Source organism: Condylostylus longicornis, unplaced genomic scaffold (genome assembly GCF_029603195.1).
Source record: "Condylostylus longicornis isolate FDR11 unplaced genomic scaffold, ASM2960319v2 ptg000030l, whole genome shotgun sequence".
Lineage (NCBI taxonomy): Eukaryota > Metazoa > Arthropoda > Insecta > Diptera > Dolichopodidae > Condylostylus > Condylostylus longicornis.
The window spans coordinates 10,224,828-10,241,922 of record NW_026577999.1 but is presented as its reverse complement, the minus strand read 5'-3'; the positions used below and the strand labels follow the sequence as shown (position 1 = coordinate 10,241,922).

Here is a 17,095-nt window from a genome sequence, read left to right as displayed (position 1 = left end):
TTTGTAAATTTTAAAACCACAATTATTTTAAGACGCAATAAGCAAATTTTTTTTAAATGGTATAGTTATTAATATTTAATTTCTGAATCCTTAATATCTATACCCGAAAACATGTGCGCCTCAATGTTTGCAAAAATGTAAGTGTATATCCGAACGTAAACAATAACAAATCTCTTCGTTTTTTCAGTTTTATTCGTATCACGTAGTGCATTTTACATAATTGATATATAAATGTATAAAAGTTTCTTATAATATAACATTATCAACAATCTAAAATAATTTAAAACGCATTTCATTTTTATTTAAATATTCATAAAATAAACAAATATAACAAAACGCGTTACGCGCCTATAATTATGTTATGTATATAAATAAGGTTTTAAAATAAAATTTAAAGCAAAAACATTTTGATATTTTCTAAATAATTAAGTAAAACTAAAATGTAAACTAAATATAATATTAAAATTCAAATAAAAAATGAAATTTGAAGAAAGTATTTGAATTAATACAACAGTCCCTCTCTCTCTTCCTACAAATAGTATTTTCTCTCTCTTCTTATGTTAAATATGAATAATTCGTATGTGAAGGACATTACATTTTATTCCAATTTCCTAGAGAAAATTTATTAATAAGACGCCACAAATACATAAATTTCTTAAGTATAATATCAATATATTAACAATTCAATCACAATGAACAATGATTTAGAAATTCACAGGAAATTAAATAATTTAATAATGAAATCTTGTCCCAAATCCTCTTATTTCATATTACAATTCATATATTAAGTTAATTGATTAGAAATTTATTACATATATAGACAAAATGAAATTCATATTCTCTCTTATATAATTGCTATAGTTAATTAATTTAATTATCTTAATTTCCCAAAAGAGAAAAAATTCATTTTAATCTTAACATAAATTTTGATGAAGAAAAAATATTTACCTTCAGAGTATGAGAAAAATCTTAGAAAGTAATTTTATACCGCAATACGTACACATACACAGGCACATTATATATATATATAATAATATGTTTTTATATTTTTCAAATAAATTTCTATAAAATTTTATTTGTAATTATTTTTTTTTCTCATTTTCGAATATTTGAAATTTTAAAAGATCAAAAACAAAACAAATTATTTGATTATCTTAAATTTTGTATCCGAAATTTTTACAATTTAAATTATTGTTTTCTTGAATATAAATACAGAAAAATCTCGATATAATTACTGTCAGTCTCATATGCAACAAATATTTCGGTACGAATAAATAGTTGTATAAGAGAATATAGATTCTGCAATGAACAAATGAGGCAAAAATTATGTTGAACAAAAATAGTTCCATCAAACTGATTCTATATAGTATAGACTTGGAAATTTCAAATAACCAGCTGAAATTTTTTCTTTTTTAACTTTTTGCTATTAATTTGTGTTCAGAATCTTATTCGTAAAAAGCACTCTCCTGTATATTTTAGTCAATTTAACTAAAATTATTTTTATTTACCAAATTCATGTTGATAATAAAAATGTCTGATATTTCATTTTTTGTTTTTATTTATTTAGAATAAATTAACATGAATAAAAGTACTTATAAAATAAAAAATTTCAGTTGCGCAATTATAAGCTCAGTACACAATAATATGAACTTTTTTTTTTTAATACTTATACGATATATAAAATTTATTTAAATATTGTTATATTGAAATTAAGAAAACAAAAATTTAGAATAAATATGAAAAAATTCCAAAAAAAAAAATTTTTTAATTATTTTCTTTAAACAGTTTAAACATTAAGAAGAAAATAAATATTTTTTTTTTACCTTAAAATTTTACAATAATATTTTTGGCATCTAGTTATACCTCATAGGGAATTATTTATTATTGATCATTGGGGAATAAAATATAATTTCATATTGCACTTAAAATGTTCTTGTTGAGCACTAGGTTAAGCAATTTAATTAACATTAATTTTCCAATTTTGCTAAATTATCTAAAATAAATATGGCGATCCAATTCTAAGGCAATTTAACGGTATTTCTAAATTAAATTGGGCCACAAAGTGATTCAGGAGAGAAGACTTCAACTTTTTCAAAAATTTTTTAAAATATTTTTAAATTTGCACAATTTCGTATACCGTACTGTTGTATATCATGCATAAATTTTTTGCAAAAAATGGAATTTAAATTTTCTTATTTATTTTGTTCTCTTAAATATTTTAAATTATAGAAAAATTTTAAAAATTTATTTCAAATTAAAAGTCTATTCTATGAATTTTAATATATTTAAATTTTGTTTTTAAATTCGTATATAACAATTCGTATATCATCTATACCTAATGCTACAAATTTCGTGCAAAAATAAAAATAATTTAATTGAAAATGGTATACAGGGTAAGTCGATTGTGTATAGGCCCACCCCTAGTGGTGCAAAAATTATTTCTTATACTCGTAGCGGTGAATTGAATTATACCACCATGTAGATACGAGTATTGTCTAGTTAGGGAACAAATTGTTGAACACCGACACTATATTGCAACTGGTTTAAGAAAAAGAGGTAAAATTTCTAAAAGGCAACTCTTCAAGGCAAAAATTTTTTTTGACTGACATTATTGAAAGTAGTCTTTAACTTTGGCTCTGTGAGATATAATGAATTTAAGCAAATAGTTTTTGCTTTATAATTAAGTTCAAATTTTAAGAGACCTTAGCAGTTTATTCGAAAATTCTAATTCTGTATTATGAATTCTAATTTTATTTGTTTAATTGTTTAAATTAATTGTATATGATTGCAAAGAAATATGTATAATTGTATGTATTGAAAATATGACAATAAAAATTTTAAAGAATTTTTCTATAGAAAAAATATGGTTTCTGTTTATTTATTCTTAAAAATTATTAATTAAATATTTTAATTGATTATAAAATAATTAATATTAGTATAGATTATTAATTTTAATGTTATTTACATAAAAAGTTCATTAAAAATTAGAAATTTTAAGGTAGCACAAATGTTATACATAAAATGTATTGAGAACTAAGAACTTATCAAGGCTAATTTAATTTTTTCGAGTATTTTGTAATTAAATATTTATTTAATTACAGTAATATCAATAAAGTATAAATATGTATGAAAGTATATAAGGAGGTAAATATTGTAATTGTTTTGAAGAATATTTCTTGATATTAAATTGCCCAATTGAAATTTTCGGCTTTAAAAATTTTATAAAATTCACTTTTAATTATGTTTGATAAAACATTTGACGCAAAATATACTGAAAATTGTGAAATTATTCCTAAAAAAGTACTTCAATAATTAATATTGTATATTGTATATGTATGTACTATTAATAACACAATTATTATGTACTATAGATAGATTAAAAAATTGTGATATGAATTTGATAATCTACTTTCATTCATTAATCACTACTATATGATAATATTGTGCCATAATGATAACGTCTATACAAAAAATATTATAAAGTAATAATGTTCGAAATCAAACATGTCTCTCATACAAGCCTTTAATACCTGCATTTAATTAATGTATGTATGTCTTTTTCAAAAGAATATTTATATGCAATATGTATTTATACAAACAGCAACAAATTGTGTGTGTTTTTAATACTATATTAAGTATAAAAATTTCGATTGTGCTTAGATTATTAAATTGTATAATGTGCATTCAATTATTATTAGAATTTTATTAAAATTAATAACCACCTCCCCTATCCTACACAAAATTATTATGGAACTGTAAAAACAATTTTTGTGAGTTGAATGATTTTCATTTTCAATTTATAAGATGTGTTAGACAATAAACAAATACACAAATACATATTTCTCTATTAATTAATACAATAATGATTATTATTATACCTAAGTATTTTGTTTACATTTCTTGTATATGTATGTGTAAAAGTAAATAATCATAATATAATAAATAATAATAATATTTATTTTCGTAACTTAAATAAAACTAAAGATAACAATAATGAAATTAAAAGTGAACTACATAATATTCAAACTTGCAATTATATATATTTGTGTGTTTTATATATAGTGTATATATTTGCATTTATATTATATATACAAATCACATTACTGAACAAAAACAAAAGACCACTTTATAATTTGTGGTAAATTTTAAAGACAATCAAAAAAATATGATGAAAATTAAAAAAAATTTCATTGGATTTTTGGAAACAGGAGAAAATTATATTATTCACTATTTTAGTAATTGTATATTTAGGGATTTTGAAAGCAAATGTACACATATAAGATGTTTGTATAGAATAAAAAATTTAATTTGCCAAAGTAATTTTAAAAAATTGTTAGCTACTATATTGAATTGATCTGGATGAAAATCGAATTTCGGAAAGTATAAATGGTCTTGAGAGCTCTGTTTCCAAAGCGCATTTGAAGATAGTGAAATATTGATCTTTTACAGTTCTTGTCAAAATTTAAAATATCGTTCACTAAATAATTCATATGTCATAGTTGTCGACAAGATTTTATTAAAGCCTGACACTTCTAAGAAATCGCTAAGCAGTGTGCATGCTAAGCGAACCTTAATTTTTTTTTTTTTTTTATAAAATTCTCAAAGAGAAAAGTAAAAACTATTTGAGTTTAACATTTTTATTTATTTATAAATTTCTTATCAATGTGCGACGCTTTAATACAATTTACAATTTTCATAAATAAATGAAGACCTCAATGATTTTCTTTATTATTTATTTACTTCGCGTTTTATCAGCGTCTTCTATTTCTTTTTTTTTTCTTTAAAGTTTTTTTTTTATCAAATGATAACAAAATGAAGTAAAACAAAAAAAAAAAAATTTTTTTTTTCTTTATACCTTTTTCCTTTAACAAGCAAACGAATTATTTTTTTTTGCTCATAAAAAATTAAGAGAGAGAAAAATAATTGAACACAAAAAAAAAAAAAAAAACGAAAAATTAATAAAACAAAAATATTAAGGTTATAGAAGGTCAAAGTAATATTAAAATCGAGTTCAGATAACACCAAATGTGTTGTAATGTTAACAAAAAACAAAACACAATTTTTGTTTTTTTTTTTTTTTCAAAAGAAACTCGTGGGTGAGAAGGAGTGTCAGATTTTATATTTCAAAAATTTTGGTTGTCATTATTAAATTTTATTTTAAAAAAATACAAAAATTTATTTTTGTTATTTTCATACGATTAATATTGAAAAATAAAACGTGTTTCAACTAATAAAAAAAATTCAAAAAATAAAGAGAATAAAAAAAAAAATATTTCTTTGTTGCATACGATAGGGTTAATGACACTTAAGTTTAGTTTGACATATTTGTGCATAAACAAAAATGGTAGCTTACGTTTCAATACAAGTATGAATGAATGAATGTAAACAACATTATTTTATTTATAATTTTCTCTCATCTACACGCTATAATGCAGGAATTTTTTAAAAATTTGTTTTACAATACAAAACATTATAGAAAAATTTTAAATTCACAATAGGTATTTTGGAGTACAATTCACATTGTAAATATTTTGTTCCATTAAAATCGAAAAAATTTCTAATATATCTAATTAATTTCTAGTTCCATCCAATTTACTCTAAATAATTACTAATAAATTTAACAGAAAATTTTTTAGGGAAATTAAATGCGATTATTATAAAAATTTTTGATCTTTTCACCAGTAAATTTACATAAGGTTTATATGTATATTTGTATATTAAATTAATATAGGCATTTGAAGAAAAAATATTTGATGATGGTGCATTTATTTTTAGTCATACATACATAGTCAGTCTCAGTTTTATTTGGTCAACTATTTAACATAAATTAGCATTGAAATTTAAAGATCTACATATAACATTATAGATAACTGTTTAAATCTACATATGGTATACACACTAAACTAAGCATTTGTATGTATATATGTATGTATGTATAAAGAAATCATGTTGTTTGACGATGATGTTTAAAAAAATTTTTTTTTTTATTCGATTAACTGTGTAAAAATTAGCATTTCCTTTTATATTTTTTTATAGATTTTATGTAAGTAGTCTGACACATCTATATTATTATACATGTATAACAATATAATCTAAATTCAATTTTTTATTAAATTTAATACAGAAAAAAAAAGGCATAATAATAGTAAAAATTTTATATTTTTCACTATTTTTAAGTGTTTTGTTTACAATTTTTATGAAAAAGAATTCATTTTTTTTTTATTTCACATACAATATGATGGTTGTAATAAAAAATAATCATCTATACTTACATATTATTTTTTACAAGCTATTCAGCATAATTAAAAAGCTTTAACAGTCAAAATATCACATTTTTGTTGGTCGTCAATATTTATACGGGAAGATTATGTAGAAGCCATAGGTAAATGGAAATAAAATTACGTTTTAATTAATATTGTTATATATGCCATAAATATATTATATTTATTAAAAATTACCTAGATTACTTTAGATTAGGAAAATGATATTTAAATTTAAGCTACTATTTGTATATAAAAATAACTATATGCTACTGACCGTCATAATATATGACGATACGCGGCTGTTATGATAAGTTTGAGAACAAGAGTTCGATATACGATATTTTGTAGTTTACTTACATTACTTAGAAACGAAAAATTTCATATACGAGTATAACGAAATTTCCATTTCAAAATCTTTAAATTGAATGAGAATAAATTTAAAAAAATTGACACTGATAAATGGAGCATAAAAAATATGTCACTTTTACCAACTATAAGAACAATCAAATTTCTTTGTATAACGAACAGTTCATATGACAAATTCTGTACTCTATGCTCTCAATTAGTCGTGCGATTGTGAGATTTTAATATAATAAAATACGTTTGTTCTCATTAAAAAACTATAAAATTTTTTAATATTCTTATGTATACCAATAAAACTTATAATATTGCACATTGAAATGTTATAAGAGTCTTGTCGATTCACGGTTAAGTATAATACATTTTATTTTTACATAATTGCTATGCTACATACACACATATAAAATCGTATTACATTCTTTTTAAAAAAATGCTTTCTTCATTTTCCAAAACAGAAATGTCCACAACACAATACCTTTATACATATATACAATGTAATATTACTCCATAATATTATGTCACAAAAATAACAAAATTTTAATTTTTGACAAATTCACAATAATTTAATAATAAAATGTGAATTTGTATTCATTATTTTTTGTACACAATATATGCGTTGTGTATTTCAATAATCATTTTGGAAACTTTGCAAGGAATTTTCCAAGAACATTGGGTGTATGTACTTTTATTTTATTTTTTTTTTTTTTGTATTTAAATTATTGAGACATTTGTAAACAAACAGATCTATAACGACCTTGCTATATAAATTGGGCATTTGCAAAGAATTATTTTTCAAAATAGATTTTAATTCCTCTATTAAAATTTTTGTTATTCATTCGTTTCTTGTCGTTTTGTTTCTTTTCTTATTTTTTGAAATAAAAATTTTTTTTTAAGATCTCTTTTCTTTTTTGAATTTCATTTATTTCCTCTTCCTTTGATGTATACGCGTATATTTTACATATATACATATATGTAAGTATTATTTATTTGTTTTTTTGTTTCTTATTAAAATTTTAAAAATAATTCACTTATTATAAATTTTTCACACACGAAGGTGAACCTTAAGTAGATTTATGTAGTTAATTTTAGAAGGCGATAAATTATTTCATTATAATGACTTTATTAGAAAAAAAAAACAACAACTTAAAAATTCCGAATGACAATAAATTTTAATATTTTTTCAGGGAATTTAATTCGCTCCAAAAAATTTTTCTCAAAGACATAATTAACAATTGAGAATTAACGTTAAATACCTCACATAAAATCTTAAATATCGTGAATTGAACATTCAACTTACTCAAACGTCAGTCTTATGATTAGTTATTTTATATTCCGTAATTTTACTGCACCCTCAGTTTAGTACATGTGCTCGTCATACGAAACGACCCATACAAATTATATAAAAATAAAATTTTAATTTTTTTATAATATTTTTTTTTTTTGTCAATTTTTAACTTAGTAATTTATTTTTGTTAGTATGCGATCATATTATTAAAATTTTATTTTAAAAACCGGCAAATCTCTCTCTCTTTCTCTCTCTCTCTTTTGATCTTTTACTCTCCCGAACTCTTTAATTAAATGAAATGAGTAGTGGCTGTATGTGAATAAAAATAACATTAAATTTTCAGTCAATTTTTGTCTTTTCTAATAGATAGTAGTAAAAAAAGAAAGAATAATATATTTCTGAATATTAAATATATTCAGACACCAAACTGAATTAAATTATATACATATAATATAAAAACAGTAAACGGATACCTTAATAAATAAAAATGTACACATAAGTAGATCAACATTAATTTTATTATAATTAAATTTTTATTTTTCGATCTTGTTTTTTTTGTTATATATAAAATTAAATATACAATATACAAACTTATGTGTTATAAGTTGATATAAATAAATGTGTGTGTTTGTATTAATCATGTATAATATTAGACAAATAAATAAAATGAAAAAATATAATTGTTAAAATTTTGGGTCAACATCAACGTCAACAATAAAGTAGACATAGCCCGTATAGCAAAATAATATTTGTAGAATAATAGAGAAAATAATTTAGAATTTAAATTATTTTCTTTTCTTTTAGTAAATATTCAAAAAAAAAATTTTTTTTTTGATAAAATTTTACATTTATTTTTTTTTTAATAAATGTGGTGTTTACATAAGCGAGCCTATATACCTATGTGAATTTTTTAATAATAGTGTGTTTGTTAATAGATATCAATAACATTAATTACATAACAAAATTAAAATTTTATAAAAAATTATTTTAATTAATTTTATATACATACATATTACGTAATATATTAATAAAATAAAAAAATTTTAATTTTTAAATTATATAAATTTATTTAATATTATTAAATAATACGAGAATATTGTTCCTTAAAATTATTAATAACGGAGAAAAAAATAAATATAATATTTATAAAAATACATATACAAATTTGCAAATACATATACATTCAAGTCTATAGATGGACTCTTATACTTCTATAGTACAAGAAAAACAAAAATTAAAAGTTTTGTCAAATAAGCATCTGCACGTAAAAAATAAAAATTTCAACAATCAAATGACATATTATAAGGCACGTGTTAAAATTATTGTTATGACGTCATTAGACGCCTATTCGGCTACATATGCTATCACCTTGTATTAAATTTAATGAATAAACATAGAAAAATGATAAATGATCTTTTGCTTTTGTTGTTCTTTCTTTTCCTCGTGTATAATTTTTTTTTGATAATTTCTGTATTTATTTCAATTTTGACATTATTGTTATAATTTAATTTTCAAATTAATATTGCTTTTTTTATATAAAAATTAAAAAATTAGTTCAAAACTCATTTCGGTTGATTTAGTTTGTGCTAAGAGCATAAAATAATGTGTGTTTAAGATTTAATTAAGTGTGTAATTAAAACTTTTAAAATTATTTAATTCTTAAATGTTTACATTTAAATTTTTTAAAATAATCAAATGATTCCTAATTTATTTTTATAAAAAAAAAATTATTTTATATTAACATTATCTGTGAATCAAAATTTATCAAGTATGTAGGTGGGGACATACTGAAAGACCTTATTTGAAGAATAAATGTTCAAAATTAAAGATAAATTCAATTAAATTGCATAAACTAAAAGTAAATTGAATAAATAGTATTCTTTTGGATTTCAGAATGACAGATTTCAATGCCGAATTTCAATTTTTTGTTCTTTAAAAGAATCATAATTGTTTTATAATTGTAAAGAAACTGATTTTTTATATAAATTTTATTAGATGTAAACTTACTGTGGAATTATTAATAATTTTCCTAACTGACAAAATAATTTTTATTTTATTTCGAAACTTTTATAAATTTTATAAATTAACGTAAATTATTTCGCATCTACAAACACTTGTGCGTAAATTTTTGCAAACGAAATTCTATATTTAATATTATTTATACAAAAATATGTGTGTTTGAGTACGTGTATCTTTGTATTTCTCTTAATTTTATTGCTTAGATCAAAATATAGAATATTTTTCTCAATTTATTTTAATTTTCAAAGTTGAATAAAATATACTCACCTACCTATATACTCTTATCTATGAATATATTTTAAAATTTAAGGAACATTTTTTATAGCTTTTGATATACTACATTATATTTGATACTTACACACATACACTTGCTCCTATTATTTCGTTTATGCCTATGTGTACTACATATATTTCAAATACATACATAAATTGATATAGTTATATTTTTTTTTGTGTACTTATACAATAATATTGTGTATTTGTTTCAAACCACAATGTGAATTACTTGAATTATTTGAAAGTCACATTTAAATAAAAAAAATTAATAATATTACATATATAGAAAATAAAATACAAAAAGGCAACAAAAAAACAAAAATAAATTTTTCTCACCGCGTGTTACGAATATTGAAATAAAATTTATACACTTAACGTACCTATGTACCTGAGCTTTTATCTTCTATGTATGAATGTAGAGTAATATTGATATTCAACACTAAAATGTACCATACGGTAATATTATGTCTACATACTTATATAATATAATATTAATAAAAAAAACATAATTTTTTAAAGACGCAAAAAAAGTAAAAGTAGAAAAAAACAAAAAGTGAAATTGCAAATTTATAATTTTAATATACAAAAAAAATATTTAAGTATGTTGTACGAATGTGTATTATAATATGTATAACAAAAAATTTTTATTTGAGTGACAGATGTACGTACATATATGTATGTACATTATATGTTTATATATTTAGACACCTGAAGTTATAATTTATTGTTTGATAACCTCAATTTAGATGAAAATTTATTTAAAATTTAATTTTTGTTGTTCTTTTTATTAAAAACTTTTTTTTTTATAATTTAAATAATGATTATAATTAATTATTAAAAGAAAAAAATTTTTTTTTACTCATTTCTATTATTTTAGCCCAATTAAAAACTTCATCTTCTTACCACTCATACACGAAGAGAATTCGTGTGTTTCCGCAAAATTTTTTCGAATGAAGTTTTTTTTTTGTATAAATGCTAGAGAAAAATTCCATAATGAAATTGTCTCCTTTCTACTCATAATTATGGTACATATGTACATATATTTACGTATTTCGGTACATTTAAGGTTATATGAAATTTATTAACCCTGTTAGGTTTTTCGTTATTATTTCTATGATGGTTTACTCTTTTCCATGGCAAATTGAGGAAATTAATATTTCTTCTTAATAAACGTGGAAATATAAAATAAAATTAAGTAAAAATATAAGAGTCATGTTGTGCTTTCTATTATTTACAATTTTAAATTACAAGTCAATTTGTAAACAATGATTTTAGAATCAAAAATGTTGTTATAAGTAATTGTTCATTTGTAATGAAAAATTAGTTATGGATCAGAATTTGTTATGAAATCTATGTATTTAGTTATATAACGTATTTAAGTATACTGTTACTACTACAAAGCATAAAATGTATTTTTCAAAACAACTCATAAAATAAAGGTACTCCGTGTTTGCAAATAATCTAAATTAAATTTTTTTTGATTCGAAATTACTTACCAAAGCGATTAATTTGAAATCTATTATTATTATATTAATTTAATATTGAAAAGGTATAACACTAAATTTATTGACTATGTTATACTTATATTATTTTAAATTCATTTGTTATACTTCCATAAAAATATGAATTTTATATATATCAAGACGATTATATTTTTAATACTTAATAAATTCATGCTTATGTTATCTTTTCTATATAAACATTAATAACAATAATAATTATAATAGATAATAACTCCTATATATGTGGTAAAGATGCGACGCAATTATTTTTCGCGTATATATGCATACATACATATATTCCATATGATGGAATAAACAAAGTCTAAAGATAGTATAAAATAGCCGGCGATAAATTATTTACTCTTAATCTTTTTACCATTTTTAATTACTTAAAATTGTTCAATTATTATTATTATTGATAATTATTAAGTATTTATCACTTAAGTACTTGTGTATTAAAATAAAAGCAAAAAAAAAAATGTTAATGGAATGGAATTATTTTGTAAATTAAATTTAAAGAGTGCCACATGCTAATTTAATCTTGTCTACAGTTAAAAGGAGATTAAATTAACGAAATTCGGAAAATTTTTACAAAGTATTTAAAAAAACTGTTGATAATTTAAGAGCAATAATAATATGTGTATTAAAAATATTATCTATAAATATTTAAAAATTCTATTTTTAAATTTAGCTATTTATCGTTGAAAATAAGCACTTATACTTAAAAATATACGTACGTATTTTAATTATCTGGTATTAAAGGAGTTAATAATATTAAAAATCAATTAATGATCATTAATCATATTACTTATAAATATGTAGTTTAAATAGTGTCATTGTGTATATAGTTTATAGTGATATATAGAAGACAAATTTTGTAATTACATAATAGGACTATTTTTTTTGAGTGACGCTGCTTTAAATTAAAAAAAAATTTATACTCACTATAGCGCCCTTCAAAAAAGTAGCTTGTTATGTTATTAGAAAAATTGTCTCCTGTATAACACTATAAACTATGTATATACACAATGGTATAGTGCTTAATATTGTTATACATAAAATTTTGAAGAATCTTATACTAATTACTAATACCTACATATATATTTACGTACATATACATATGTATGTATAAGAGCATGTAATTATTTCAAGTATAGACACACATCTACAATACACATGCACAAATGGCTACATTCGATAATATTAGGAATAACACTGTTATTAGATAAATAACCACTTTGCATGCAATTTGAATGTATGTATAGTCGATAATTTGCTATAATATATTATTGATATGGAAATTTTATTAAAAGATAAAATTACAATATTACATTACATGTTTAATACCTATTTTAATATTTCTACATTCACATAATAAAATTATATAAATAGCTTTTTGAAATGCAAACAATAAAATATGCATTGTAAATATAGTGAACGTAACATGATTAACAGTATAACCGAAAAACTATACCAGTATACGAGTATATAAAATATTACGTTATTTGAATATTAAGTTTTAATAGTGTATACATGTATGTATATAGTATAAGAAAAAAAGAAAAACGAAAAATCTTGTTAATAACTTTGACTCCATTGCAGGGCATTCAACTCTCAACAATTTTGTATGAAGAGAAAAAAAAAAAATTGAAATTGTTAACTCGTGTGAAAAAGTCATTTTTAAGTTTCTAATTTCTTTTATATTTTTCTTTTTATATTTAAATTCATATAAATACTATCCAACTTTTATATATTTTTTATTTTAAGATAAAATCAAAAAATAATACTCATTTAACTTGCATACGTACACATACACAGAAATTTTTGTTTACAATTTACATGTGGAAATTTTGTATATTTTTAGTTTTCTATAGACAAGACAAGTTGGAATGCACATGTTCACTTCATATTATTTAGATCAATGTTGGATATTTATTATAAAAATTTACTGATTGTAGTTATTTTGCATTTATATTGTGCATAATTTGTAAATATTGTAAGAGTATATTAAATTAATTTGATTGTATGCGTTTATAGCAGAAAATTTAAAATTTTATTAAAGGAAGGTATGCATAATAACTTGAATTATGAGAGCGAAATTACTTGAATTATGAGAGCGGAATGACGTAATAATTATTATAGAGTAGTCTATTGCATACTTCTTGGGGTAGTATTATATAAAAGTGTATTCTTAGAGTCATGTAATATTTTTCGATCCCGTGCGTAAAAATATAATTTAAATTTTAATTTAATTAGCTAAATAATTTTAAAATAATTCTATAGTAGAAATCAGTAGCATATTTTTATGTTGATGTTGACATTAACGTAGGTCTCTTTATTTCTGTATATATATTGTATTTATATGTATTATATGTGTAAACTTACCCTGAATCGATGGTTCATGCTCGAATACAATAAAATACAGCATTGAAATTAATTCTTAAAATATAATAAAATTAATATAAGTACATAAGTAATTATTATTGGTGAAATATATTTACAAAATATCGATAACCTTTTTTAATTATTCACATACATAGGTGTATTTGCATAGATCTTTTGTCTATCTATGTTTTTATACAAAATATATACATATATATTTATCTGTGGTTACAAGTAAAAGCTGCCTAAATTTTATTTGACATGCGAAAAACTAAATTTTAAATTTACTTAAAGCACAGTTTTTCAAATTGGTACGTTTTTCCTTGAAACCACAAAGTTGTGTACTTGTACATGTTCAACAGGTATTCATTTATTATTTTTTTAATTTTAATTTTTAAATTTTTTTGTTTTAGATATATTTGACGTTGTATTTATCGTAAAAATCATTATCAAAAAAAAAAAATACAAGTGAAATTGCTTGAGCTTAGTATTCATATGGCAAAAATTAATGTAATTTATAAAAATTTTATCAAAAAATAAATAAAAACATTGAAAAAAAATCAAACAACAAGAAACACAGCCGTACGCATTTTTGTTTATTCTCTCAGCACAACAATTTGATTGGCAACTTAAAAGAGGAATTTACTTAAAAATTGTATTGAAAAAAAAATTAATTGGGCATTTTAAATAAAAAACAAAATTATAAAATAATATTTTTAAAAATGCATATGGCTGCAATAAAACGACAGTCATTGTTATCATCAATATGAAGTAAACCACTTTCAAATCATAGTTAACAAGACGAGTTTTATAAACAAAAAAAAATAAAAATCATTTTATGCATAAAAAATAATCATAATTTCAAATTGAGTGTTATTTTTTAAATACATAAAGAATCAACAAATACATTGACATTTTTTTGTGTATAAAAACATATATGAAATTTATATATAAAGAAAATAGAACAAAAAACAAAAACCAAAAATTCCACCTTTATTTTTTTTTACAAAACCAAAAAACCAATAACAATAAACGCGTTTTGATAAAAATATTTTCAAAATGCACGGGATATCACATTTAATACGACAACATGCGCTGGATAAACAATCTAGTACTGATAGTTGGCATTCAAGCCGTGGCTCAAACCTATCTACAGTATGTGATAGAAATCGTGATACAAGTAATTTTTTAAAACAATTTGATGCACCATACAGGATGCCTAGTATTAGTTCAGGAAGTAGTGATGATTCTGGTGATGAATCACCAAACTGGTCAAAAGGTAAAAAAAAATATAATATTAATTTATATAATATATTAATTTTAATAATTTTATTTTTTTAGATAAAGAAAAGCTTTTGACATCAAGCCCACAACCAGTTCCGGATTCATGTAGATCAATAAGTAATCATTTTCGGAATTCACCAAATTATCCAAATTGTTTAGGTGTTAAAAGTTCCTATGATAGTTATGGCAGTAGTTTAAAACGTACACCATCATCTAAACGTAGTATTTTATTAGATAGATCTAACAGTCCCAGTATATATAACGTATATAAAAAAATATCGTGTGTTGGCAATATTTTCTAATTTTCATTTTGTTTTTGCATTTTAGAATCGGCGGCATTCTGTTGATCCATATGGTTCACCAACACAAGCAGCCGGATATTTTCCACATGATTTAGATGATATATATGAAAATCATGCTGATCATCAATATTATACATATAGTGCCACATATAATCCAAAACAAAATGAACGTCCCTCTATAAATTCAATATTTCATCGTGTTAATGCAGCACATTCACTTGATGATTACAACTCACATTCTCCATATTCATCATATAATCGTTATCATAGCGTTGATGGTCATGACCGTTTACCATATCGTGGACGTTTTGATAATTCAATATTTGCAAAAAGTTTATCAAGTAGTAATTCACAAAATAGTAATACAAGTGATTCGGATAAAGATAAATCAAATAAAAAGAATAGTAATAATGATAGTGGTCATCATGGACATCATCATCATCATCACCATCATCATCATCATCATTCAATACAAGAGATGTTTAAACATTTAGGGAAAAAAGTTCATATATGGCCAAGAAAATCACATGAATCAAATTCAGTTATGAATTCACCATTAGTTAATGAAGATTCCAGTGAAGATCGTTTTCGTAAACGTGCTAAAAGTTTAGATGTGAATTTTCATAGTAATAAGATATTAAATGACTGTGAAGCAACCTATAAGGTTTATGAGAAGATATTAAAGGAAGGTAAATTAATCATTCATCATGGTACATAATCAAGATGGTCTTATGTTATATATGAATATAAAAACAAAATTTTTAAGTTCTTTAAAGCAATTATTTAGAAGATTTTCCTTCATTTTGAAAATGTTGTGCAAATAAATTTCAACATCTTGTTAGAGGAAAAAAATCCTTATGATAAGAATCCTTAAAATATAGATTTTTTTTTGTTATTTTACAAACATTCTTTTGTTATAAATCCTACGATTTTTTTTTTTCATTTTTTTTTTTTTTGTTACGTAATATTCCAAATATTCAAGTATTTAAAAATAATTTGGGTACTTGCAAAAATTTTATTTTAGAGCAAATATTTTTCTTTTTTATTTTTTTTTTAAATTTTTATCAAACGTTTTCATGAAATTTAATTTTATTATTTTCAATTTTTGTTTAGGTGCACATATGCGAAGAGCTTCAGCTGATTTAGAAAAACGTAGAGCATCAATAGGCGTAACAAGAGGCTTAAGGGCAGATGGTACATTAGATCCACATCATGCAGCAATATTATTTAGGGATTCAAGAGGGGTAAGTCAATTTGCTACTGATAAAGTGAAATTTAAATTCAATTCATTCAGTTTATATTATATGAACTCGTTGCTTTGCAAATATGTGTATAAAAAATTGTGGACATATTTTCGTATCTTCACGTTCAATGTTGATTCACATAAATTGTATGGTCAACTAGGTGTTTCGTTTTAATTCA

At 21.9% G+C, this 17,095-nt stretch overlaps 1 protein-coding gene across 2 annotated transcripts in view; it reads left to right on the top strand.

Annotated features, from left to right (window-relative positions):
* The window catches only part of LOC129607987 (uncharacterized protein MAL13P1.304), a 236,556-nt gene that overhangs the window by 201,698 nt on the left and 17,763 nt on the right, over positions 1-17,095 (top strand). For both annotated transcript variants that reach the window (XM_055519279.1, XM_055519278.1), the window contains exon 7: positions 16,787-16,917. In XM_055519279.1, the coding sequence (XP_055375254.1) occupies positions 16,787-16,917 (131 nt within the window). The remainder of the gene's footprint in view (positions 1-16,786; positions 16,918-17,095) is intronic.